This window comes from Hibiscus syriacus, unplaced genomic scaffold (assembly GCF_006381635.1).
Source record: "Hibiscus syriacus cultivar Baekdansim isolate YM2019G1 unplaced genomic scaffold, ASM638163v2 tig00001695_pilon, whole genome shotgun sequence".
Taxonomy (NCBI): domain Eukaryota; kingdom Viridiplantae; phylum Streptophyta; class Magnoliopsida; order Malvales; family Malvaceae; genus Hibiscus; species Hibiscus syriacus.
In genome coordinates this window covers 276,212-303,174 of record NW_024061881.1, presented here as the reverse complement: position 1 = coordinate 303,174, position 26,963 = coordinate 276,212, and the positions used below count along the sequence as shown (strand labels likewise).

The 26,963-nt window shown below is 35.6% G+C and overlaps 3 protein-coding genes across 5 annotated transcripts; 2 read left to right on the top strand and 1 right to left on the bottom strand.

Annotated features, from left to right (window-relative positions):
• Positions 1 to 1,379: 1,379 nt before the first annotated feature.
• LOC120131643 lies at positions 1,380 to 3,899 on the top strand. 2 transcript variants are annotated; one of them, XM_039148597.1, is made up of 4 exons: positions 1,380 to 1,589; positions 2,979 to 3,072; positions 3,283 to 3,507; positions 3,594 to 3,899. In XM_039148597.1, exons 3-4 carry the CDS (start codon positions 3,400 to 3,402, stop codon positions 3,861 to 3,863), a joined length of 378 nt encoding a protein of 125 aa, XP_039004528.1. In that variant the 5' UTR covers positions 1,380 to 1,589; positions 2,979 to 3,072; positions 3,283 to 3,399; the 3' UTR covers positions 3,864 to 3,899. The 2 variants fall into 2 exon arrangements, with proteins under 2 accessions (XP_039004528.1, XP_039004530.1); XM_039148599.1 differs by having other exon boundaries at positions 1,380 to 2,802.
• Positions 3,900 to 4,865: 966 nt separating this feature from the next.
• On the top strand, positions 4,866 to 7,695 carry LOC120131609. Of its 2 annotated transcripts, none has more exons than XM_039148570.1 (4): positions 4,866 to 5,612; positions 5,697 to 6,002; positions 6,080 to 7,178; positions 7,436 to 7,695. In XM_039148570.1, exons 1-3 carry the CDS (start codon positions 4,870 to 4,872, stop codon positions 7,110 to 7,112), a joined length of 2,082 nt encoding a protein of 693 aa, XP_039004501.1. In that variant the 5' UTR covers positions 4,866 to 4,869; the 3' UTR covers positions 7,113 to 7,178; positions 7,436 to 7,695. The 2 variants fall into 2 exon arrangements, with proteins under 2 accessions (XP_039004501.1, XP_039004496.1); XM_039148565.1 differs by having other exon boundaries at positions 7,351 to 7,695.
• A 230-nt stretch (positions 7,696 to 7,925) lies between these two features.
• Positions 7,926 to 22,105, bottom strand: LOC120131402 (probable LRR receptor-like serine/threonine-protein kinase At3g47570). Its single transcript, XM_039148404.1, has 6 exons — positions 19,721 to 22,105; positions 10,032 to 10,332; positions 9,476 to 9,907; positions 8,484 to 8,488; positions 8,123 to 8,371; positions 7,926 to 8,021 (listed from the first exon to the last, which is right to left on the bottom strand). Exons 1-6 carry the CDS (start codon positions 22,103 to 22,105, stop codon positions 7,926 to 7,928), a joined length of 3,468 nt encoding a protein of 1,155 aa, XP_039004335.1.
• Between the last annotated feature and the right edge of the window lie 4,858 nt (positions 22,106 to 26,963).

The window sequence follows — 26,963 nt, the reverse complement described above, 5'->3', positions numbered from 1 at the left end:
CTTGACATCTAACTTTTGAAATTTATATTTGGAGTCTCCCAGTTGTCGGTAGTATAACAAAAGTGCTGAAATGCTGTTTTTTGGACATCTTTATTTATGAAATTAACTTAATACGTTAATTTTCTATTTCTCATGACTGGAATTATTTTCTACTGTTAATCGATCAAATTTAGTCATCGTTTGCAATATAATTGGTACTAAAAAGGATAAATAAAAGTTTCGATTTTTCTTGATCTGATATACAATATTCGATATTTGACCAACGTAGAATCGGAATATATATTACTTTTTTTATCCTTTTTCTTGATCTTCGTACTATTTGAATTTGAAAAAAAAAACTTCGTTACACGTGAATAAAAAAATTAAAATCATGGGTTTTGCATAAATTAATTACTAGAAAATCAAGTGACATCAAAGACTTAATGGTCGAGCTACCAAAAAGAACAAAATTTAAAAACCGAGGGATAAAATCAACTTTTCTTAAAGTTAAATGGTTAAAATTCGATTTTACTCGAATTAAATTTTATATAAAATTTCAAATAAAGTTTGAGTTATAAAATAGAACTCGTCAACTTGTATAACTTAAAATTTGTTGACTTGACTTAATTGAATACACCCCTAGAGATGGGTATTATAGAAATTATTCATAAAGAAAACATTATATTATTATCCCGAGTCTGCTAGAGTCAAAGATTTTTCACCATAAAATCGAATCCAACCTGGCCCCATCCTTTACAATATTTACTCAATCCTGATTTAAAAAATTACCCTATCAAGTCAGATTAGAATCATTAAATTCGAATTAAATACCGTCCTTAAACATTACAGTAACAATTTTATAACGATTTGATAAATATAATGATTATTTTATAACTTATAATTTTTAGTGATTAAACAATATTTAGATACAATTTAGTGGCACAAATCAAGTTATTTCGTTGGTAAAAGAAATTGTTATTATTTCTCAAGATCCCGAGTTCAATCACTAAGAATATAATGAGTGGGAGTTTATATTTACTTCAGATTAATTAAAAAATACAGTTTTAGTGACCTATTATATATATTTTAACCATTTATTTTTGAAACCATGGTATTTGGGGGGTAAATTATGCGTTTGACACCTAAACTATCAATTTTGGTCTGTTTTAATATCTAAACGCATTAAGTTTTAAATCACAATGTACTAAAATAAAACAAAAATTAAAATGTTAGACATTATTTAAAAAAAGAAAAGTTTAAATATTAAAATAGATCAAAATTAATAGTTTAGATACTAAATGTGTAGTTTACCCTGTTTTGGTCAAGGGCAAAATGGCCATGCAGTTCATCTAAATAAGTCTACATAGAGGCCAGTGTTGGTCCAATTCGGCTAGCCCTTTGACGCCTTCCGCAGACCAGAAACAAGAAGAACAATTTTGGATTAGATCGGCGAATTCGAAGCTCCAGATCGTCATTTTGAAGCCCCGGTGATAGGGTTTTTCGTTATTTATTTGATTTAGATATCGAAATTCAACGAAGTTCTTTCTTTCAAGGCTGAATTTGTTTTTGTTGTTGTTGGCGTTGACGGATTCTTTTATTCGAAAATCTGGGTAAGGATTGGCTGGGGCGATTGTTATTTCTTTATTTGATTTTATTTGAATTTCTACCCTTTGTTTGTGGTTGATTTTTCCCCTTCATCCAAGATCGGACTTGGCGTTGTTTAGATGTCAAAGAATCTTATTCAGAGGATGAGCAGATTTGGGGGTTTTGTTTTTTCGTTGATGAAAGTTGTTGAAAAGATGGGGTCTTCTTTTTCGGATTCTCCTATATCGACCTTTCGCATTGAATATAGTAAAATTTCTTCTGGGATGTTTCGTAAGTGAGGCGATCGGCATCGATTGCTGCAGGAGCTTCGGTGGAAGGGGTTTTTATCGCTAATTTTAGGATGTTTGTCTACTTTAGTGCAATATATCGAAGTCAACAGAGCTGATTCTTTAATCAAGACTTGAAACACTATTCTGGGAGCTATACCGATGCATCGATAGGCTGATTAGATAGAAATTCTAAGGTGTTTACTTTTTGTTAGATGGATTAATTGTCATTTAGATGCGTCGAAAGGCTGGTGTTCTTATCTTCTGATGATAAATTTGGTATAATGTTTAGATGGATTAATTGTTCGTTTAGATGCGTCGGAAGGATGATGTGCTAATCTTCTGATGATAAATTTGGTGTTTTTACTGTTTATATTATTTGGATCTTTGGACCTTGGGGTTACTTTTTTCTGATTTAAGGAGCCTCATGTTCTTGTTTGTGAAATTCAAAACACCTTAGCTGCAGAAAAGTGTAGGGAAATTGAAGGAAGAATAATATGTCCTTCAAAGGAGAAATGGAGACCTTTACTGATGTTTTTGGCTTTTGTTCAGATTGACTGTCGGATAGGGACACGATATTTTACGTTATGGGCGAAGCGAACTTATAAAGCTTTAGGGTGAAGACAGATTATCAATAGAAAATACTTGCCCTGCTAGCCCCCCTGGGTCCATCCTGCTGTTGGATAGTTTGACACAAAGTAGCTAGGTTGCCATGTCAATTTTTGGGCATAGATAAAAACAATTGTACTTATTGCCCAGAGTTAATATGCAGAAATAATGCATAGAAAATAACACAGTTTGTCAAAAGTCAAAACTGTATGCTTTGATGATGATTGATGAAACTTTTACTTTATATATTCTATTGTATGTGAAGAACTCAAATGTGTCCAATGGTGACATTGAGAAGGGAATTTTCCTGGACATCAAATGTGTCACCCTGATCTGCCTCAAGGTAAATGGCATTCGGAGGCATATGGTGATAGTCTCTTTATTGGTTATGGCCTTATGGGGCTGAATATGTGATGACAATAAGTGCATTGAATGGATGCTTAAGCTTCTTTTATATGAACTTTTGTTCTCTTTTTATGTGTACATATGCTGATTGTGTTTGTTGATGTTGTTTTGCAGGAAGGATAGACACTTCTCTCGTTGATTTTTTTTAGCTGTATAATAATCTGTGTATTTTTAAATATCTGAAAAGATTGGAGGAACCAAATTAACTGTAAGTCTCTTGGCCTTGTAGTTTGTTTGACACCATGACTTAAAAACTAAAAATTTCGTAAAAGAAAGTCTTCATCAGTTGAAATTTTTTAAATCTCATACCACTAGTGGAATTTTTCTGATACAAGATTTCTATACACCAGTTTGTGTATTTCCTTTCAGTTTAATATAGATGCATATTTTATTGGATCTGTGCTTTAATTGTTTCCAGAACCATATTTTTGCTTGCACCGGAAGTTTCTCTTCTACACCAGTAGGTCTGGAACGCAGAAGTTTTGTAAATTCCGACTTTTTTTGGAAAACAGTTCCAAAGAGGAATAGGAGTGGGATGAGTCGTAACAGGAAGCCAGTTGCTAAAAGCTTGACAATGGGATTGGAGCTAGCCAATAATAATTCCAGAGAACTGGAGAATGTTACTGATCCAGAATCGGAGAAGGTTAGAATAGATTCGTTTGTACTTATAAAACTACCCTCAAGGGTTCTCACTTGTTCCATCTAATTTTCCATTTTTTTTATTTGCAGCTTGGTGGGGATGTTCTAGGTCGGCGCTTTAGTGAAAAAGTTGAGAATGTTCCAATTAAGAAAAGGTGGTTTATGTTCCGGTCTCCGTCACCACCAACCCCAATTTCCACTTGTCTGCACCTTGAAGCCTCTGAAGAGCATGTAGGTTTTCAAACTACTGCAGATCAGAATTGTGGTTCAAGTGCTGAGCAGTGGCAACGGCTCATGAATCTGATTGTTCTGTCAAGTCATATGCTCCTAGTACCGATGATGAGAAGATTCCAGAGGTAATAAACGGTGTCGAGGATCTCTCAGGGATTGAAATACTTGCAGCTGCTGCTTGCAGTGATAGCTTCTGTAATGAAGTTACTGAATATGAGGAAAATCCAGTAGTAGAAGAATCAACCCAGGAGAGAATTCAATCCTCTGTGTTTTCAATTCATTTTGAAGAAACTACTGCATCACTGGAGACATTGAGTTGCTTTCCAAAAGACTCGGTAAATGAAAAAAAGTCTGAGGGTTCATCTTTCCAAGACAATTCCTTTGCTGTTTTGCATGAATTTCCCATCAATAGCGGTACGACACCCAAAAGGGTTGTTCCCCTGGTTGAATTTTCCAGTGGCAAGAGAACAGATCTTTCAGTAAATGAAAGTAAGTCTGAGGGCTCATCTTTCCAAGACAATACTGCTGTTTTGCGTGAAATTCCTAATGAAAAGGATACAACACCAGAAAGGTTCAGTCCCTTTCCAGATGATAAATTTCTCTGGGATTTAAATGTTTCAATGGATACTTGGCCTTGTGATGGAGGAAATGTTGATTCTCAAAAGGATTCTTTTGATAATACTACTGTTAGAAGCGAAGAGTTGCAGACTATGGAACCTCAAAATATAAAAATTGATACTACAAAAGAAATGGTTTCATCCGATGTTGGTGGGGGTAATGGGATGACTTCAAAGTTGAGAAGCATACCTGCTGAGACTGATGATTTGGGTACAGAGAAACAGGAATCTGGTTATGGTTCACAAGACATAATAGATGATACTTCAAACGAAGTTGTTTTATCTGAGGTTGATGGTTGTAATAGGATGACCTCAGACTTGAGAAGCATGCCTGCTGGGACTGGCGTTTTGAGTGCAGAGGAACAGAAATCTGGTTGTGATTCACAATGTATAAAAAAAGATGCTACAAAAGTAGTGGTTTCCTCTGATTTTGATGGGGGTAACAGGATGACTTCAGAATTGAGAATCATGCCCGTTGACATTATTGATATGAGTATAGAGGAACAGGAATCTGAAGGATGCTCTGGTTTGATTCGAACTTGCAGGCTCAGGAACCTCAAGATATGAAAAATGGCACCTCAATTGCGGTGGTTTCATCTGATGTTGATGGGGGTAACAGGATGACTTCAGAATTGAGAATCATGCCCGTTGACATTATTGATATGACTATAGAGGAACAGGAATCTGAAGGATGCTCTGGTTTTGATTCGAACTTGCAGGCTCAGGAACCTCAAGATATGAAAAATGGCACCTCAATTGCGGTGGTTTCATCTGATGTTGATGGGGGTAACAGGATGACTTCAGACTTGAGAACTATTCCTCCTGAGACTGAGCGCTTGAGTACAGAGAAACTGGAATCTGAAGGATGCTCTGGTTATGTTTCCCAATTTGAGGATGGTAAGTTGAGGGAATCAGATGCTCAAAGTTGGGAGGAAGCCGAACAGGTGGATTATGACACTGAATTTGAGGAAGAAAAATCATTTGTCTTGGAAGCTGAGAGTGGTGAGCAGGAACTAGAGGTAGAAAGAATATCGAAATTGGAACCTGAGAGCTCAAAATTTTGTAAAACGGGGGAGGCTTTGGGGAAAAATTCAGTGAGCTTGAAGATTAGAACGGTGGAAGTGTCTGTTGGTGAAACTATGAAATTTGATTGCTTGGATAGGTCTAATTATGATCTTAGAGTAGATTTATCCAAGGAATCAGAAAAGGAATCTCTTTCATGTGTTGAAGGATCATTATCCTCTGATGTTCAGAAAAGCATGTAAATTTTTTTGACATAATTGTCTCTTCTTTTCTATATGCATTTCTAGGTTTGATTTATGCTGTGATTATTTGAATATTTCAGGTCCGACAGTTTTAATGGTTCATATCCCGGAACTGAAAGAGACTCTGGTTCTGATAAATTCATGTGGAATGGTAGATCTTCACAAATGCGTGGCAGAAGCCCAGAAAGTGCACAATTCATCAGTCCCTCGGCTAATTATTGGGATTCATCTAAGCGGGATCCTCCACATATTTATCACAGCGCTTACAATTTTGGGCGCCCTGGACTGAAAAGTGCTTTTGGGAACCGAGAATATCCTATCGGAACAGACCAAGCACCCTCAGATGCTGCTGCTGGTGTTGCAAGACCTGACCACCGAATTACCAGGTGAAATTTTTGTACATAATTGTCTCTTCTTTTCTATATACATTTTGATTGATGCTCTGATTATTTGAATATTTCAGGTCTGACAATTTTAATGGTTCATATCTCCGAACTGAGAGATGCTCTGGTTCTGATAAATTCGTGTGGAGTGATAGATCTTCACATATTCATGGCAGAGGCCCAGAAAGTGCTCAATATTTCAATCCCTCGGCTAATTGTTGGGATTATTCTAAGCAGGAGCATCCACATATTTATCACAGCCCTTACAATTTTGGGCGCCCCGTATCAAAAAGTACTTTTGGGAACCGAGAATATCCTATGGGAACAGACCAAGCACCCTCAGATGCTGCGGGTGTTACAAGACCTGATCACCGTATTACCAGGCAATTTATGGATTCTTACAGACCAATCCTTAGAAGGAGATCACCAATTGAAAGAGATGAGTTTTACAATATGCATCTAAGGAGGCCAACTGTGAAGGATACTGTAAGAGATACTAGTACTGATCGGAATAGGTTTAGAAGATATCCACAAGGGGTTAGTAGAGGCATCAGGGATGAATATTGCAGGCATGTTCCTGATGATGACAGCTCACAATGCATGAGCCGGATTCCACATCGTTTAGACAGGAGAGAAAGAAGCATTTCCCCCCATGACAGAAGGCCTCATCATGCTTTACCTTACAAGAGAGCTCGATCAGGATCAAGGAGCCGCTCACCCATAGATTGGTTGTTGCAGAGGGATCGAAATGCGGATTCAAGACGTTGCAACAGGCCACCAGATTTTCGGTCTGATGCTAGAATAGATGGGGTTAGGTTGCCATTTACAAAGCGATTTGGTGCGGGTCATGGAGAATTCATTTCCTCACCTGGTAGTCATGTTTCACCGCAACAAAACTCCAGGATGTTTGAGGATCGTAATCCTGGTTTAGACCATTTTAGCGGACGGAAGTCACATGTGAGGATGCAGGACCAAAGGTTTGATCAAACTCGCCCCGTTCGGAGATTGAATTCAGATGATTACTTCAACCCCATGATTCGACCTAGAAGATTTCCTGATCGGGCAGCAGATGGAAAAGGGTGTAGTAAATATGAAGTCAGTGAAGATATGTGAATATTTTTATTGAATGCAATTGTCAGAGGATTTGGCTGGAAAAGGGTGATATGATATCTTGAAGAGGTAAGCTCTCTCTCTCTCTCTCTCTCTCTCTCTCTCAATATATATATATGTGCTTGTATTTGGCTGGCGGGTGGGGGATTTTGTTTTAGTTTTAGCTTCCCTTGGCAAAGAATTTTTTTTTCCGCCTTTTTACTCTCTTTCTACATAGCTGAAGTTTTGCTTCTTTTTCTAGTTTGATTATATTCTCAAAGCAAAGGGATTCATGTTGATGGGGAGTATTTTGCAAAAGATTAATGCACATATTTTCATTGGCATAGTTACCTGTTGATTGAGCAATGCTATGAAAGTTGGATGAAGCTCGGCTATTCGACAATGTCGTCAATCACATTGCGATCATGGATATAATGGATGCTCTTTTCACGGTCAATCTCGAGCAAGCTAGAAGATATAAGTGAAATGAGATGGCAGACAAGACGAGAATAATTTCGTTGTAAAAAAATGTCGAAGGGCATCAATATTTTTTGAAATTATATTAATGTTAACTTTTAGAAAATGAGTGTTAACTCTTTTTTTCGTTTCTTTTTCTTTCAAATGATATTACAAAATGATTACCTAATTGTAATGATAACAAAACTAGTGGTATCATCAAGGATAAAATTACAAATGCAAACAAATAACAACCCACCAATATTTTATATATTATAAGGTTACTACAAAAACATATTTCAAGGGATTGTTATCGGTTTATGATGATATTTGAGCGTTTATTGTCAAATGATTGAGAATCTCTGAAACAAACATTATCGATCAGAAATGGTTGAGAATCTCTAGAACAAACTTTATCGATTGGAAATGAACATTGTAATAAGTTTTGGCTAGCAATGTCCAATGGCTATCCTTCACCTGAAAACGCCATGAAGAACACAAATAACCAAGCATTTTGTAGAGTATGAAACATGCCTTAGTTCTTTGCATTCGTTATTGATCAAATTCTTTTGTCACACTTTTTGAGTTTGAGATGCTGAATACAACATCCCGTAAAGTCCGGTGCATGTGTAATGGTGAAGCAAACAATCTTGGTTATATGAGTGCAGTGAACTCTTTGGTGTTGTATTCTGCATTTCGGGCAAAAAGAGTGGTGACAGACTTGCGAGATCGATAAAGATCGATACAGCCGGCGCATCATCTGTGTTTGTGATCGAGTCAAGATTCGAAAGAGGGGCGAGGGATGTTCTTAGAAATTGAGATGGTGGCTGGAAGTATCAATCCAAGACTAGCTAATCTGAAGCATTGTAATTTGACGTGTTGAGGCTAAATCTTGAAGGCTAGATCAATGGGGAGCATTAACTCGTTATTAGAACTTACAAAGACTGGAATCATAGAAGAAACAAGGAAAAAGATCTTACAAGACAGTATTGCAAATTCCATGTTAAAGATTTTAAACAAATATCACTAAGAAGATTTAAATAGGTATTTTTACTTTTGTCTTTGTAGTAGACTCAATTTATCATTTTCGTTCTTATGGTTTTTTGCATCAATTTAGCCATTGAAGTTGTTTAGGGGCATTATCCTACTTCACGAAATCCGTTTTGACTAATAGAACCGTTAGTCTTCTGTGTTTATCGACACCAGCATTTTTCAAGCCAACCTATATTACTGACGTGACATTTATTAAAAAATAATAAATAATAAAATATTTACTAAATACAACGCTTGGAAAAAATCTCCAAAAATTTGACCTAGCCCTTTAATCTCACTGAAATAAATAATAAAATTTTAAGAATTTTTTCTAATCAATGTGTTTAATAAATATTTTAACCTAATCCACAGACGTAGAAGACTCACAGTCTTGTTAGTCAAAACGGTTAATGGACTTCGGCTAGGTTGATGCCCTTAAACAAATTCGAGAGCTAAATTGATGCAAAAAAATCATATAAATTGAGTCTACTACAGAGCCCTTAATCCTTTAAGATTTTATACAAATATCACTAAGAAGGTTCCAAATTTGTAGGTACATGAAACTTCAGATTAAGAGAATTACATCATAACTAAATATTTGGTGGAAATATGTAAATATTACATATTTATTCTCTTTCCTCAAAACAGTGTGTTTTTAGGAGAAATAAGACCTGCTAATACCATATAGAATGTGTACAAAAGAGACAAGCCAACACCTTGTCTGATCTAAGCCTCTCATGTTCATCAATACGGCACCTTATATACCTGCAACTTGCAAACATGGAAATCTCTTTTACTTTTTCATATATCTAAACACGACAATTATCTTCAAAGTAGTGGAAATCTGCCTCGAATGATGAAAAGATTTTGTGTTTGTTAAGATAAGAAGACAACATTACCTGCTGGTTGAGCAGCTTTTGGAGTTCGAATCCCACGATGTAATCGAGTTGGACGAAGAAACTCGTCTAGAATAGAACAAAGCTTGGTAACAACATCACTCATGTTCATCCGTTCACTCGGTGAATCAGCAGAACAAGTAAGTCCTACTTCCATTATCAAACTCAAGCACTGAAAATGTTTGTCATTTCTCTGGCTGTTTTCATTGAGAGTGATGTCCGCGATTGTTCTTCGTTGTACGCTCTCTTCAAGAAGAATGGGATCTATAATCTCAACCACTCGTTCGGGCAACGCTGTCTCAACAAAGTTGCGAAGACTTAGTCCTTCTTTAAATCTTTCATCAGTCGGCCTTTTCCCCGTGAACATCTCTAGCAAGAGTATGCCATAACTATACACATCACCTTTTGTCGATAACCCACTTCCCATGCCATATTCTACAATTAAATTATAAAAAATTACGTATAGAAATAATTGCAGAGAAAATATAGGGAAACCTACTTTTAGATTATATGTTTTGGTTTTAAATAATGGAATAAATTAAAAAAATAAACAACATACCAGGTGGAGCATAACCAATAGTTCCTCTTAATCCAAGGGAGCTTGAAAGATTAGTAGAACAGTTGAGCGTATCTGCAGAAACAATTTTTACCAAGCCAAAGTCACCTACATGTCCAACCATTTCCTTATCGAGCAGAATATTGCTTGGCTTGAGGTCACAATGTATGATCGATGTTTCACAATGATGGTGCAGATATTCGAACGCATGGGCAATATCTATGGCCACACTTACTCGTTGGAAAAAGTTCAAGTGTCTAACTGTCTCCGGTCCATTCGCGGGGACAGATGGATGCAGCCAGTCCTCCAGGCTTCCATTTTCCATGAACTCGTAAACCAAGGCTTTAAAATCGTTGCCTTGATAGTCGACACCTGAAATGGCTGTTAGTACCTTGACAAGATTTCGATGTCTGATGTTCTTCAACGCTTCACATTCAGCCACGAAACTCCTAGAAGCTCCACGATTCAAAAGATCAAGCACCTTTACTGCAATAGCTGCTCCACTCCCTTCAAGAATTCCTTTGTACACAGAACCGAAGCTTCCAGAACCAAGCAAATTTTGCGTAGAGAATCCATCAGTAGCCCTTAGGATGCTTTGGTATGATAGCTGTAAAAGAGAATTTTCTACAGAAATTGTTGTTGGCTGCTCTTTCTTCTTTCTAAACCTCAATATGAGGAGACAAGTAAGAGCCAAAGTCACTGCCAAAATCACAATAACAATTGCAATTTTTACTCTAAGAGAAGTGTTTGATGATTTTTTTGAAATGCATATAGACAGGTGTAACTCGGGAATGCCTCCGCAAAGCTTACGGTTTCCCTCAGCGAATGTAGCACTTGCATTCTTAAAGACTCCTTCACTTGGTACCACTCCTTCAAAATCATTGAATGAGAGATTCAAATACTTCAATGCCTTAAAGGTCACAAGAAATTCCGGAACACCACCCGAAAGATTGTTGTCAGATACGTCCAACGCCTCAAGTCCTCTCAATGAACTCAAAGATGACGGAATAGACCCTTCAAACAAATTGTCGTTTAATAGCAGCTTCACCAAACTTACACAGCTATCAAGATTGTTCGGAAGCAAGCCAGATAGCCTATTTTGAGAAACATCCAATACACCTAGATTTTTTAATTTTCCTACTTCAAAAGGAAGCTCGTCGGTTAAAAAGTTTGATGATAGGTCTAAGCCAATGGACAGCGATGAGAGTCCAATTACTTGTGGGGGTATCGGTCCACTAAGATTGTTATGTGAAAGACTCAATCTAAGCAAATTTTGACACTTACCTAGATTTGAAGGAATGTTCCCTTGAAGATTGTTAAAATCAAAAGTAAGTTCTGTTAACTCAGTCAAATTTCCAATAGAATGTGGAATAGTTCCAGACAAAAATTACTATCAGTCAAAAATATCTGTAGCTTCTGAAGCCTCCCAATATCAAAGGGAATGGGACCTGATAGATAATTTTGACCTGCCATTAGCACCTCCAAGTTGATGAGATTTATGATACCATCTGGGATTCTTCCCAATATTTTGTTCTCGTTTATTTCTAATTGCAAAAGGTTCTTAGAAAGATTGCTAATGCATTCAGGCAATACCCCTCCAAAATTATTTACAAATATTTCTAGAGTTTCTAGTTTGGTATTATTAACTAAAGTACAAAGAAAGTGCAAGTCACCCTCTCCCATGTCCCAAGTGGTTTCCATCTACTATAAATCTATATAATTTGCCAAGCTTTCCTAATGAAGGCACATTTCCAGTGAGTCTGTTCTGAGGCAATTGAAGTATACCCAGATTTGAAGCATTTGATATTGAAACCGGGATTTGTCCGGAGATTTGATTTCTCGTTATGGAAAAGAACTCAATATATGGCATATTGATTGCTAAGTCAGAAGGAAGAGTACCTTGAATCTTGTTTCCACCAATGTCGAAGTCTCTAATATTTGAGAGATTGAACATTGTGACGGGAACAATACCAGATATTGCATTTCCGGCTATGGAGAAACCTGAAAGATTTGCCAACTGCCCCAAAGATTCAGGTATAGTCCCAGTTAATCCATTCATCAACAAAGCAAGTATCTCCAGGGATGACAAGTTCCCCAACGAAGGTGGGATACTCCCTCTTAAACTGTTGTTGTACAAAACCAAGTATTTCATGTTTGACAAGAGACCTAGCAAAGCAGGTATTCTCCTGTCAGTTGGTTGCTTCTCATATCAACTGTTGTAAGCTTAGAACAGGCAGATAGATTGGAAGGGATTTCACCACTGATGGAGTTATTGGTTAGGTCTAATTTTTCCAATCTTCTTAAACGACCAATCTGTTGAGGGATCTCATTGTAGAAGCTATTGCCCGCAAGACTCAACTCCCTGAGAAAGCTCAAATTTCCAATGAATGGTGACAAAGATCCCGAGAGTTCGAGGTGTTGCAGTTCCAACTTGGTGACTCTCTGATGCTTGCGACCGCATGTAACACCACGCCACTGACAGAAGTGAATGGAACTATTCCACGACTCCATAATTTTGAGCTGATCACCGGTTATCTTTGCTTTGAACTGGAGTAAAGCTTGCTGGTCAGTGCCATTTGCTCTAACCACAGGGCTTGCGGTTGCTAAACCAAGCAAGTTAAGACCCTGCAAGTTGAAGCATGAGAGGAGAATTATAACTTCAAAGTAAAAAAGGAAAAGAGAGGTGGATGCTACCATATGAGTTTTTGATAGCTCCATCAACTTGAATCAATTTCTTAGTGTGGAGATTTATTGTATTTGAGAATGCTTTGTTCATCAACAAGAACCAGAGTGCAATTTATATAGTTTCCTGACCTTGAAAGTCCTGTGGCTACGATTTTCAAGTTTCCCAACTTTGAAAGTCGTGGCTACTATTTATATCGGTCCTGCTTTAACTAGACGAATCTTCTTGGGTTTGGTTTTTCCATAACTGAGTCATGCTTGCTGTACTTCTCCAGCACTTTCGGCATTAATTTCTTGTACAAGAAAATAGAGGGAGACTTCCCAAGTAAACGAATCCATCCCCTCACTCCGTCATCCAAGACTTTGATAACTGATTGGGTTTGTGGTGGATGCGTACATTCTCGAGCCAGGTCATTCATTTCGTGTCTATACAGCTATATACAAGTACCTAGAGATCATTTCGTAATACGAGCTCTTGAAGATTTGAAATACATATCTCGCGGCAATAGATGCTAAAGATAGTGAGATCATAGGATATCCTAGAATAGAAGCTCGGAAAAATCGAAAAATAAAACAAAATAGAACAGAAACCCAACTCATGCACTGTGTTAATGGCACAAGACATTGGATTGATAGGTGGTGATGATTGTGAAAGTTTGCAACTTGGAAAATGGGTTGGTGGTCCAAGTTGAATAAGTGGCTATCCCAAGTCTTGCACTATAAAAAAGAGTTGAAGAATCTGTCAATGGTTGTGGAAGTCTGCAAATTGGACTGATGGATTGGGAACTTTCATCATCAGCTCCTTTCACCAAGCTTCCACAAAGCTTGTAATTTAAAGCTTTTTTTTACAAAAAAAGAAATGCAGTTTGCCAATTTAGTACTTTCCGAAAGATGAAAATTTTTGACAACAAATAGTATGATTAAAATGTATAGTTAGTACCTCCCGTTGTTATCGATCTACTTGGAAGATCTTGTCTCTTATAGAACAATGCTTAGCAACAACATTATGCATGTTCAATTGTTAATTAATCGTCTATGGTGATGCATGAGTAGCACTTGTCTCATCGAGGAACACTTGACTTTAGTCCAAATTACTACTTCAAATTTGGGGCAGTGTTTCCTTCTGCAACAAAAACAAAGAGGCTGTAATAAGAAGGATATATAACATCCGGTAATATTTGAGAGATTGAACATTGTGACAGCAACAATACCAGATATTGCATTTCCGGCTACGAAAAACCTGAAAATTATGTCAACTGCCCCAAATATTCAGGTATAATCCCAGTTAATCTATTCATCAACAGAGCAAGTACCTTGATTTTTAGGTGGTTTATTTAGTTATCATTTTGCCTTTAAATTGCTCCTTAGTTGTTGGTTTTTGTGCCTGATTTGTTCGTTTGATTCATTTTCTGTACAAGACACTAGATTCTGAAAATTACACTGAAATGACATAATTCTGCATTATTTTATTTTGGAATCCAGGCTTAATTAGTGGGCATGACTCTAGGCATGATGCATCTGACGTGGCGTTAAATCAGCACCTTCCAAAAGGTCCAGTCAACGCTTCTAGAAGGACGAATGGGTCTTCCACATTTTCGAAATTTGAACTCAAGTTAATCTCATGTTTTTAGGATTTTAATTTAAATATTTTAAGAATTGCCTTTAGAAATTATCTCTTATTTTTAGGAATTATCTTTTTATTATTTTTAGGGATTTTGAAGGCTATAAATACACTCTCAGGATAAGCCTAAAACACATTCAAATTTTATTCTTATTCTTTACTCTGAGTTTTTATAAAAGCACTTTTTCTTTATTTTCAAAACTTTTATTTTTTTTTATTTTTAAAATACTAAGTATGATTGTCATACTTAGCTATTTTCTCCATAAGCCAATGACTAAAGCGATACTCAATTCCTATTGTAAGGATTGAAAAACACTTAAAATAGCTTCGGGTTATTTTCTCAATTTTCTGAAGAAATAGGATAGGTAATCGACATATCCTTTAAAATCAAAACGCTTTTAAATCAAAATGTCGACTTTGGTTTGGATGTTGTTCTGATTTAAAGTTGGGAGGAATAATCATTTGGTAGCAAGTTCGACTTCCTGTGAACACATTTGGTGGCGGTCTGTTAAGGGAAATTGAGATCGGGTTTTTCCAAAGTTTTTAAAACTGAGTTGGTACTGACGAAGATAGTCATAGTTAATCCACATAAGGGCTGGAATTCAAAAATAGCTTTTGGATTTTCGGTTTACAAGAGAGAAAAACATGTTACAGGGGTTGGGTCCTGTAGACTGTAACCGACAAATATCCGAAGTGAAAATCTATTCCAATGATCAATTTGAATCGAGGCAAAAGCTTAAGCTTGAGGCTGTTTTTCACTATAATTTTTCTTCATCTCTATTTATTTTTCAATTTATTTATCTTATTTTTATCTCAAATTATTATTTTTAAACAATTTAAAACTCCCCTTTTTCTCTCATCCCTATCTTTTCTCACGTTTATCTAAATCTATATATTTTCTCATCTTTATCCAGATTTAAATCAAAAAAAAATTTGATCATAAAAATTTCAAAGTCTCTGTGGACCAACCTTACTTCTCTTTACTACTCTTTCTTTTATTTTATTTTTTTTATAAGAATGAATTATTAGACAGTAATATGACGATGACAAGTTCCCCAACGAAGGTGGGATACTCCCTCTCAAACTGTTGTTCATCAAAATCAAAGTTTCATTGCTTGGCAAGAGACCTAGCGAAGCAGGTATTTCTCCTGTCAGCTGGTTGCTTCTCATATCAACTGAAGTAAGCTTAGAATAAGCAGATAGATTGAAGGAATTTCCCCACTGATGGAATTATTGGTCAGGTCTAATTTCTCCAGTCTTCTTAATTGATGAGACTGGTTCATTATTTGAGAATGCTTGGGGTTCATCAACAAGAAAAAGACAATTTATAAATTCCTTTTAGTGGAAGAAGCATTTGCTTGAGTTGGTTTTCATCATGGATTTCGGGATTCCTCAAAGTGGAGATCGACTGTTCCAAGTCTTCTGATACATTGATTATGACTGAAAGTTTGCAACTTGGAAAATGGGTTGAAAAATGGCAACCCCAAGTCTTGCACTATAAAAAGAGTTGTTTTCACTAATTACTTTTCCCCCCACTTAGTATAATGGAAGTTGACTGGAAATTTAAACCCAAGGCGTTCAATTGGTCAATTGTTGTGGAAGTCTGCAACTGCACTTTGACACCACTTTCTACATTGATCTTTATATTCAGAAGAAATATATAGTATTAATTTCTTGTAGAAGAAAATGGTCAACCATTTTTTTTAGGTGAAATAATTATTTATTGTTTTTAAAAAACAGTTACGACTTTAATTTAGAAAAATTGATATTTTAGATTAAATTGGATAGAGTCATCATTGATCTTTGGGTTAGTTAGGTCGAATACCTAAAAACGTATTTTAAAAATAATTTTAAGAAAAATCATTTTTTAAACAAAAGTTGGTCTGCGTCACCAAAGATTTGATTAAAACGGGTTCGGGAGTTGGTTATGCGTGGGGAATGATTAGCACCCCACATCACCCAGAATTGATACTGTGACACTTACATTTTATCGTAGATGGTGGAAACGATGAATCGAATATAAAGTTAAATTATGATCCGATTATTGAGATTTAATTAATTTGCTTCGAATTAACTAATTAGGGAAAATTCTTTAACTTGAAAAGAAACCTCGAGATTAGCAATTCATCATCGGGAAAGTTATATCGTCTATTTCTTATCTTTAAAGAATATTCTTTCCTCATTTATTAAGAGACACGAATCGAATATAAATGGAAAATCGATATTTGCGTAAAATAACATAAATTGCCATTTAAGGAAAAATGTCTTGCAATATTTGATAAAAAAAATTAATTTAATGGGTAAAATAAACTAGATTTATTTCAAATTTTCATTTCGTTAAAATGCCATATCGGATCGTCACTTCGATCAAGTGATAATTTCCACGCTCATTCCACAAATAGATTCTTGAAAATATTAGAATAAAATAAAGGAATATAAAAATAATGATGAAAAAAATTACATGCATGCTCGTAATAAAATATATAAAGAATAATGTATTTAATGTAAATAGGGTTAATAATATTTATTTAATTTATGCGTGTATGTGTGTACTTATTTAATGCATAAAAGGATGCATAAAATATAACATGGCTATATATATATATATATATATATATATATATATATATATATATATATATATAGTTTAGTATATAAAATACATTTTTATTACTTATGACATTCCACTTGATTAATGTTTAATTCATGTCATTTTTGTGAACTTGGTTTTCATGATTTGCTAAAGAATGCAATGGTTTGGGGGAGAAGGAAAATTAAGCTCTTGATTAATTTAATTCGAACATACTGGAGGACAAATATGAGGCAAGTGAGGGGGAATTTGAGATTGACTCCTTCTAATTGCTAAATTCTTCATTTTACAAACATATCACTGCTAAATTGGGTTGTGTTTGTTTATTTTCTGTGCAGAGGTCAGCTTACTGGAATTAGCAGCAAAAGGATGTATTTTGCACCCTTTTTTATTTTTTTGGTCACGGCTGAAGATATGGGCACGACACGGGTCTGACATGGCAGTTTCTAGAAGGTCCAAGTCAACGCAAAGAATATTGTGGAAACAACTTAGCACGATATGTGGAGGCTTTTTAAGGAATTTGGATTTAATTTTCAAAGTTTAAAGAATTATCTTTTAATTTCCTTGTTATCTTTAGGATTTGGAAGCCTATAAAAACCCTCTTTTGGGTAAGGCTTAGGATCATCTTCTTACTTTTGTTTTTCGGCATTTTCTATTTTAATTAAAGTCTCCATTTTCCTTTTTATTTTATTTTACTTTTCTAAGTTATTTTTATTTTACAAACCTTGCTAAGTATGATAATCAATATCATGCTTAGCTAATTTTCTCACAGAGAGCTAGTAATGAATCGATTTTATCGTGAGAATCGAACAAAGTGCTTAAATCCCTTCATGATACATTCTCGTTTTTCTGGATAAAAAAGCTTGGCAATCGGCCTTGCTCATAAATTTTAAACGTTTTCGAATCAAAAAGTCAACGTTGGTCCGAACATTGTTTGAAAATATTGTTGGGAGGAAGGATCGGCCTGTGACACTTCGACTTCCTGTGAACACGCTTAGCGGAGATCCACTAAGGGAAAACGAGATCGGAATCGATTCTCGACGAGATAACATCCGAGTTGGGCCTTTTCAACTTCTAATATGAATGTTTTAACGATAATAGATGTGGTTAATCCACTCAAGAATCGTCTTTCAAAGATAGACCTGAAAAGATCGATTACATGAGAGAAGGACAAGTTACAATGGATTGAGCCTCGTAGACTGTAACCGACCTGAATCCCGGAACAAAAATACATTTCTATGATCAAAGGAATCGAATCAAAAGCTACCTCGACGCGATCTCTCTCTTATTGTTATTTCTCAAAATTCACTTTTATTTCCTCTTGATTTACTGTTTTCTTCTGATTCACTGCTTTTGCTCAACTATTTACTTTAATTTCTATTTAGTTTTCTCCATCCCAAATTTGCCTACCACCCCTTTTTTCATTTAATTTGTTACAGCTTCCTGGACTGAAATCAGCATAAATCGCATAAGAGATTCTAAATTTCCCTGTGGATCGACCCTCTTCCACTATTCTACTTATCATTTACTTATTTTATTTTCGAAGAGGTTTATTTTATTTTGACAAGTGAAACGACGCTTGTCAATGAATGTCAAACATTTTTTATTATATGTTCATCTAATGATGGTTCTTGTTTTATTATAACTAGTTTGATACACAAAAGGGATATCAACATGTTTAATACAGATTACAGACATACTATATGTATATTTATCCTCAAAACTGAGTTTCCTTGGGAGAAATCAGTAGCCCTGCAAATACCAGATACCAGATACCAGATACCATTGATTTTATGGCATCTTAGATACCTGCAACATATGAAACTAAGGAAACATCTAAACGACCAAATTTATAGAACAAAATGTATCCAAAATGAATTTTACCTGTTAAAATCATATAAAATAAAACATAAGACATTATCGTATACCTGCTGATTGGGCAGCATATAAAGTTTGGCGCTCTCGAGGCAAGCGAGTTGAATGGAGTAGCTTGTTTCTAATCGGACAAAGCTTGGAAACGACATCACTCATGTCCATCCGCTCACTAGCTGATTCGACAGAACAATCGAGTCCTATTTCGAATATGGAATTCAAGTGTTGAAGATGCCTGTCATTGAGAGTGATATTTGCAAGTGTTCCTTGAATAGCTCTCTCCTGCAGAAGAATGGGATCTATAATCTCAGACGCGCGATTAGGCAACGCTGCGGCAACAAAGTTGCGAATGCTGTAACCTTCTTTGAACATATCATGAGTTGGCCTTTTCCCAGTAAACATCTCTAACAAGAGAATGCCATAGCTATACACATCACCTTTTGTTGACAACTCACCTCCCATGCCATATTCTACAATTAATTTATCACAAGTTATGCAGTAATAATTAAACATATATCAATGCTTCAAATCTATAAAAGCTGCTTCCGGAATATATTTTATTATATGATGAAAGTACATAACTAATGATCATAAAAATAAATAAATGAGTGAAACGAACTGCTGACCTGGTGGAGCATAACCGATAGTTCCTCTCAATCCAAGGGAGCTCGACTGATTAGCAGAATTGTTAAGTTCATCTTCAGAAAGGATTTTTGCTATGCCAAAGTCACTTAGATGGCCAACCATTTCCTTGTCGAGTAGAATATTACTTGGCTTGAGGTCGCAATGTATGATCGATGTTTCACAGCTATGGTGCAAATACTCCAGGGCATGAGCAACATCTATGGCCACATTTACTCTTTGGATGAAATCCAGATTTCTCATCATCTCTAGTTCATTAATACATGTCGACGGATGCAACCAATCCTCCAAGCTTCCATTTACCATGAACTCATAAACCAAGGCTTTAAAATCATTTCCTTGATAATCTGCACCTGAAATTGCTGTTAATACCTTGACAAGATTCCGATGTCGAATGTTCTTCAAGGCCTCGCATTCAACCATGAAACTCTTTGGAGCTCCACGATTCAGAAGATTCAGCACCTTTACTGCAATAGTTGCTCCACCCTCTTCAAGAATTCCTTTGTATACAGAACCGAAGCTTCCCGAACCAAGCAAATTCTGCTGGGAGAATCCATCGGTAGCCCTTAGGATGCTTTGGTATGATAAATGTAAAAGCGAATTTTCTGGACCAGTTGTTGTTGGTTGATACTCTTTCTTCTTTCTAAACCATATGATAAGGATAAAAGAGAATACCAAAACCAGTCCTAAAATCCCAAAAACAATTGCGATTTTTAGTTTAAGAGAGGTGCTTGACGATGCTTCCGAATTACATCTCGACAAGTGAAACTCAGGGATGCCTCCACAAAGCTTATTGTTCCCACTAACGAATGTAGCACTTGCATTCTTAAAAACTCCTTCACTTGGTATCTCTCCGTCAAAACCATTGAAAGATAGATTTAGATACTTTAATGCACCAAAGCTCACTAGAAATCTTGGAATCCTGCCTGAAAGATTGTTGCTAGATACATCCAATGCCTCAAGACCCCTCTCTGAACTCAAAGACGAAGGAATGGATCCTTCAAACAAATTGCCATCCAAGAACAGCTTCGTCAGACTTACACAACTACCAAGGTTATTCGGAAGCAAACCAGATAACCTATTTTGAGAAACACGTAATTCGCCTAGATTTATCAATTTTTCTATGGTAACAGGAAGGTCGCCAGTCAAATAGTTCGATGATAAGTCCAATCCAATGGACAAGGATGGGAGTCTAAGTACTTGAGGGGGTATTGGTCCACTAAGATCGTTATGAGAAAGAATCATAACGATTAACTTTTGGCAATTACCTAGAGTTGAAGGAATGCTATTTTGAAGATGGTTAAAATCTAAAACAAGCTCAGTTAACATTGTTATATTTCCAATAGAATGAGGAATAGTCCCGGATAGATAATTACTTTCGCCGTAAAATCTCTGTATCTTTTGAAGCTTCCCAATATTTAAGGGTATAGGGCCTGATAGTTGATTTTCTGATAACCATAGCTCCTCTAAATTGATGAGATTTCCAATTCCTTCTGGGATTCTTCCTGATATTTTGCTCTCTGCTATTCCTAAATTCAAAAGTGTGTTAGAAAAATTGCTAATGCATTCTGGGAATATACCTCCAAAGTTATTTTTGCCTATTTCTACAGTTTCTAGTTTTGTCTTATTGACTAAAGTGCAAACAAAGTTCAAGTCACCTTCTTTGCCTTGTCCCAAATGGTTTCCGGAAATGAGAAATGTAAACAGTTTATCCAGCTTTTCGACCGAAGGCACATGTCCACTGAGTCTGTTCTCGGAAAATTGAAGTATATTTAGGTTTGAGGCATTGGATATCGAAATCGGGATTTGTCCGGAGATTTGGTTTGCCGATACAGCAAAGAACTCAACGTATGGCATAGCAATGATCAAATCAGAACGAAGGGTACCTTGAATCTTGTTTGAACCGACATCGAAGACTCTAATGTTGGAGAGATTGAACATTGCAGCAGGAACATCACCAGAAATCATATTTTCTTCTATGAAGAACTCTGAAAGATTCGTCAATTGTCCAAGAGTTTCAGGTATAATCCCTGTGAATTGATTAAGTGACAAACCAAGTATCTCCAGGGATGACAAGTTCCCCAACGAAGGTGGGATACTCCCTCTCAAACTGTTGTTGTAAAAGATCAAGGATTTTAGGCTTGACAAGAGACCTAGCAGGGAAGGTATTTCTCCTGTCAGCTGATTGCTTATCAGATAAACTGATGTAAGCTTAGAACAAGCAGATAGATTGGAAGGAATTTCACCACTGATGGAGTTATTGGTCAGGTCTAATTTTTCGAGTCTTCTTAACCGACCGATCTCTGGAGGCATCTCATTGTAGAAGCTATTACCAGCAAGACGCAACTCCCTGAGAAAGCTCAAATTTCCAATGAATGGTGACAAAGATCCCGAGAGTTTGAGGAGTTGCAGTTCCAACTTAGTGACTCTATGGTGCTTGCGACCGCATGTAACACCACGCCACTGACAGAAGTGAATGGAACTATTCCAGGACTCCATAATTCTGAGATGATCACCGGTTATCTTTGCTTTGAACTGGAGTAAAGCTTGTTGATCAGTGTCATTTCCTCTTACCACAGGGCTTGCGGTTGCTAAACCAAGCAGGTTGAAGCTTGAGAGGAGAATTATAACTTCAATGTAAACAAGGAAAAGAGAGATGGATGCTACCATATGAGTTTTTGATAGCTCCATCAACTTGAATCGATTTCTTAATTGTGGAGATTGATTTGTATTTGAGAATGCTTTGTTCATCAACAAGAACCAGAGTGCAATTTATGTAGTTTTCTGACTTTGAAAGTCATGTAGCTACGATTTTCATGGGTCCATGCTTTAGTTAGATGAGTCTACTTGGGGTTGGTTTTTATGGTCAATATTATTTTTCCATAACTGAGTCATGCGGCTACAATTCATATGGGTCCCTGGTTTAATTAGATGAGTCAACTTGGGGTTGGTTTTTATGGTCAATATTATTTTCCATAACTGAGTCATGCGGCTACAATTCATATGGGTCCCTGGTTTAATTAGATGAGTCTACTTGGGGTTGGTTTTTCCATAACTGAGTCATGCTTGCTGTACTTCCCCACCATTTTCTGCATTAATTTCTTGTACAAGAAAATAGAGGGAGACTGTAACATCCGCAATACCGGGTTAGTGACCAAATTGTAAAGTTTCAGAATTGGTGACTAAAGTAGAAGAATGAAAGAATTCAATGATTATTTGAATATATGTTGAAGGTTATTTGGTAATTATTAAAGGAAATTAAGGGTATTATGGTCATTTGACCAGAAGATTTTTTATAATTTTTTTAAGGGTAATAAGCACGTATGAAGAGTCCAGAGCATTCTTCAGTCTTCTTCTTCCTCCTCTCCACCGTGAAGCTTGGTATAAGGTAAGTGAGTCTTTAGTTGGTTAATTCTTTCGTTTTAAAGCTTGTTTTGATTCTTGGGATATTAAGAAAGATTAAGGAAAGCTTTAGGGGGCTTAAACCTCAAAGATTAACAAGTTATGAGAAATTAAGAAAAATGAGTTTTAAGTGAATTTTTGATATGGAAGGAGTTAATAGATTGTGAAGTTGAATTTGACTTGTCAAGGATTAAATTAAGAGGTAGGAAGTGTTAGAATTGGAATTAGAACACATTGGAAATTTGGTATGATTTTTGAATCTTATATGGAAGATAGAATTTTGAGGTTTAAGATGAAATAAATGAATATAGATTGGTTTAAGTATGTGTACTAGAGTTAAGGATGAAAAGGGGATGATATATGAAGTGTTTGAGAGGAAATGAAGTAATTTTCGGGTTGAAAATATGATTTCTGGGCAAGGGAATCGGTACCCATTCAAGGGGAACCGATACCCCTTCAAACGAACAAGAATTTCCAGTATGTCATAGGGGAACCGATACCCCATGGGGGGGGGAACCGATTCCCCCTAAAGGAAAATTGGGGATATGGATTTAATAAGTTCGTTTAAATTGATAGTATCCAATTACAAGGTGTAAGTATCTAATGATGGTCTCGAAATGTACATTATGTAGATTCTACGCATAAAGCAATTCCGGAACGTTTAGCAAGTAAGATCGATCAAGGGAAAGTAAGAGATTGGATTTGGCTAGTGAGGCCAGGTGAGTGCATATTAGTTAGTTTATGGTGCTAAATGGAAACAAGACTTGCGACAAGTCTATTTCCTATGTTAGAATGCATGATATATGATTATACGTATATGAATGACATGAATTGTATGTATGCATGAATATATGTGTTGACATGCTTTGAATGTAATGTTATGAGAAGTATGCTATATAAGGTATATATATATACATATGTGAAACTGAACTATGTGACTGCATGAGAAAGATATGAGCCATATGACATGATATAGGTGAACATGAGAAACAAAGTATGAGATATAAACTATGTGATCATAGTAAAATATAATTATATTTTATATGATAAGTGAAATAAACTGGATAATATTGATCTATAGGATGAAGTGAAAATAGTACACCAACTAGGGGATTTGAACATAAATGATAAGATGAACGTATAAGATAAGCTAGATGGGAAAGATTCATAGGTTTAAATAAACTATAACACATGGGTTGAATGATAGAAATTTGTGAAGTTATATGAGAAGATTATAAGAGCTATAAGAAATTGAATTAAGTAACAGATTAGATTATATATAGAAATAATAGAAGTGAGATATGTTTATAAGTCTGCCCTAGATGAATACGAAATATAAGAGTGCTATATGATTTATATTAGGATAATCTTGAGGATATATATATATATAGATAGATATGAAATGAAATGAAATGAGTTATATGAATACCCAATTATGTGATGAAATGGTGAATTACCTGAACATGTGAATATATATGTTTAAGAGAAGGCATACGATTAAGATATAAGCAATGTGACTATAAGTATATGTGCTTTAAGTGATATGACTTATAAGTATTTCTATTATAATGTTACATGATATGTTATGTATGTTAAAGGAATTATGTGATGGCATAAGAATTGATAGGAAATATATATGTGAAAACAAGTATATGATACGAGACAAACTTATGACTATAAGCTACGTGAAAGTGTTCTAGGTGTTTCGATATATTATATGAAGTATATGATTTTAGGTGAACAAGATATGATAAGTATGTTTATATGAATAAAGGTGATTGGGTGAGAAATGATAGAAATTATAGGAAAACATGACATATGTGACATGTGAATTATATGGAAATGATCTACGGGTAAGTGAACTACGTGACTATGTGATCATATGAAAAGAAGCTATGTGATACGTGATATGTGAAAGTGAATTACAAGTTATGTGTATATTTGAAATGAAATAAATGATAACGCCCATGTTATGTGTCATGAGAGCTAGGGGTATAGTTGGCATGCCAAGAGTCGAGGGTTTATTCGGTTCTTTAGGACATATGTATACCTTTGGAACCTGTGTGAAGTCTTGAAAGACACATACTTGATCCATAGTATATGTATATGATTCTTAAGGAATTCTACGTGGTCCTTATGGACATCATTCTACGGGCACTACGGTGCAATTCTACGGGCACTTCGGTGCAATTCTACGGGGCACTTCGGTGCATTTATACGAGCTGTGGTGACAGCATAGTGCACAACCTCTATAGACTCACATATCGATAGTTCTCACATATGTACATGGGCTAATCCAGAGATATGAACAAATATAAGTTAGTGATAGGATAAATGCTATAGAAATTATATGATGTTGTGTGTATAGTGTTTGATTGAAAAGTATGTGATTATATGATAACATATGAATGATGAATTATGTGTATGTATGAATTTACTGCGATTAATCTGATATGATTCTATACGATATGAAAAATGCCTGGAATTGCTATAATATGATAGAACAGAACATGCATGTATCAATATATGTTTTAAAGTGCATTATAAGTGGTTATGCCTCACTAAGTCTTCGACTTAGCGTGTGATTGTTTCACACGTAGGTTTCGAGAAGAGTAAGGAGTGATGCGGAGCAAGACAGGTCAGTTTTCCTTACCAAAAGATCAGATCAGAAATATTTGATAAAGTATTTTTGGTTATGTATAAAGTGTTGGCATGTAATAAGTCATTAAGTACGAGCACTCTGATAAAGTCTGTATTTTGTTTTAAATAAAATTTTAAATTTCCCGGGATTTTTCTGAAGAGTCAAGGTTTGAAAAGTCAATGTGACACTTCGGACTCGTATTCGGGTCGGATACGGGTTGGGGGTGTTACATTTAATGGTATCAGAGCTATGGTTTAGCCGATTCTCGGCATAAACCGAAGTCCAAAAGGTCATAAAAGGTGTACATGCCAACATAGATTGAAAAATTTCTGATCTGATAGTGTAAGGAATACGTTGTCTTGCTAATAAAATAAGAATAGTTTAACACAGTAGAAATTCGATCGTGATAATTTCGAAGTAAGTGAAAGGTGATATTCCTGATTGTGATAGCTATTCACTTGCCCTGGCCAGGCAGGATGAAGAGCGGACACCTCAGGAAATGCCTAGTAAGATCAAAGGTTGATTTCAGAAAGCTGAAATCATATCTGAATAATGATAGAAAATTTTCATCGTTTGGAATCGGAAAAACGATGTAGAGTAGTTTTGCTATTATGTGAATAAGATAGAATATGGTGAACGGGTGTCACCATAAGAATGTTAAAAAGATCTAATGACGTGATGATTACATATAGAAGAACTCAAGGATAAGTGCATCAGTGACAAGTGTATAAGATGTATATGTCAGAGCTTATGAGTTCGAAATGAAGGAATAACATTGTGTATAAGCCAGAGCGTTTATATGATAAGGATTTGCAGTTAAGACGGAAAAGTTAGCGTTGGCTAACTAGAGTATGCGATAAAAATGTACTGGAATTATAAGATTATAAGATATTTTCTGGATATGATAACCAGATCTGCAATGGATCTGGATACAGTTGCATATTTGGGTCATAATAATGAGGTATAGTAAAGGAAAAGGAAGTAAGAATTGGTATCTTTAAATAAAGCTGAGGATTGATAAGAAGAGTTTGAGAATGTGTATATCGATGATCAGATTATAAGACACAGGAAGTCAGAATGTTGAGTTTGAGCAAAAGAAATTTCAGGATGTATGAGAATAGAGGTGAAATTGATAAGTTGAGTAAGTGAATTTTTAAGATAATTTCGATTTGACAGGATGTATGTGTTTGGTTGATTAGGGTTTGTACCCTAGATTGAACATATATTATTGACTAGCTGTCAGAGTAAAAGGGATAGAATAATAGGATTGAAGGAAAAGATAAAGTTGAGTTAATTGATTATGATGTGAATTTGAATATGGTTGTATATTCTGAGCAGATAGCTATGATGTAGAAACTGAGATAAGTGTTTGCATGGAATCTTCAGGAAGAAAAATACAAGTATAAGAATGATAAAGAATGAAGTTATGTATAAGAAATGGGTTATTAAAGTAATGAGGATGCAATGAAGATTGGTACATAAAGA

Excerpts from the sequence above, each read along its gene's own strand:
- LOC120131609 (XM_039148570.1), top strand. The coding sequence starts at position 4,870 with ATGCTCTGGTTTGATTCGAACTTGCAGGCTCAGGAACCTCAAGATATG. Across the intron at positions 5,613-5,696 it reads TCTGATGTTCAGAAAAGCAT|GTCCGACAGTTTTAATGGTT; the intron begins GTAAATTTTTTT and ends TGAATATTTCAG. Across the intron at positions 6,003-6,079 it reads CCTGACCACCGAATTACCAG|GTCTGACAATTTTAATGGTT; the intron begins GTGAAATTTTTG and ends TGAATATTTCAG.
- LOC120131643 (XM_039148597.1), top strand. The coding sequence starts at position 3,400 with ATGAGTCGTAACAGGAAGCCAGTTGCTAAAAGCTTGACAATGGGATTG. Across the intron at positions 3,508-3,593 it reads CTGATCCAGAATCGGAGAAG|CTTGGTGGGGATGTTCTAGG; the intron begins GTTAGAATAGAT and ends TTTTATTTGCAG.
- LOC120131402 (XM_039148404.1), bottom strand. The coding sequence starts at position 22,105 with ATGGTAGCATCCATCTCTCTTTTCCTTGTTTACATTGAAGTTATAATT. Across the intron at positions 10,333-19,720 it reads TGGTAAATGGAAGCTTGGAG|GACTGGCTGCATCCATCTGT; the intron begins GATTGGTTGCAT and ends GGAAGCCTGGAG. Across the intron at positions 9,908-10,031 it reads TATTGGTTATGCTCCACCTG|AATATGGCATGGGAAGTGGG; the intron begins GTATGTTGTTTA and ends ATTTAATTGTAG.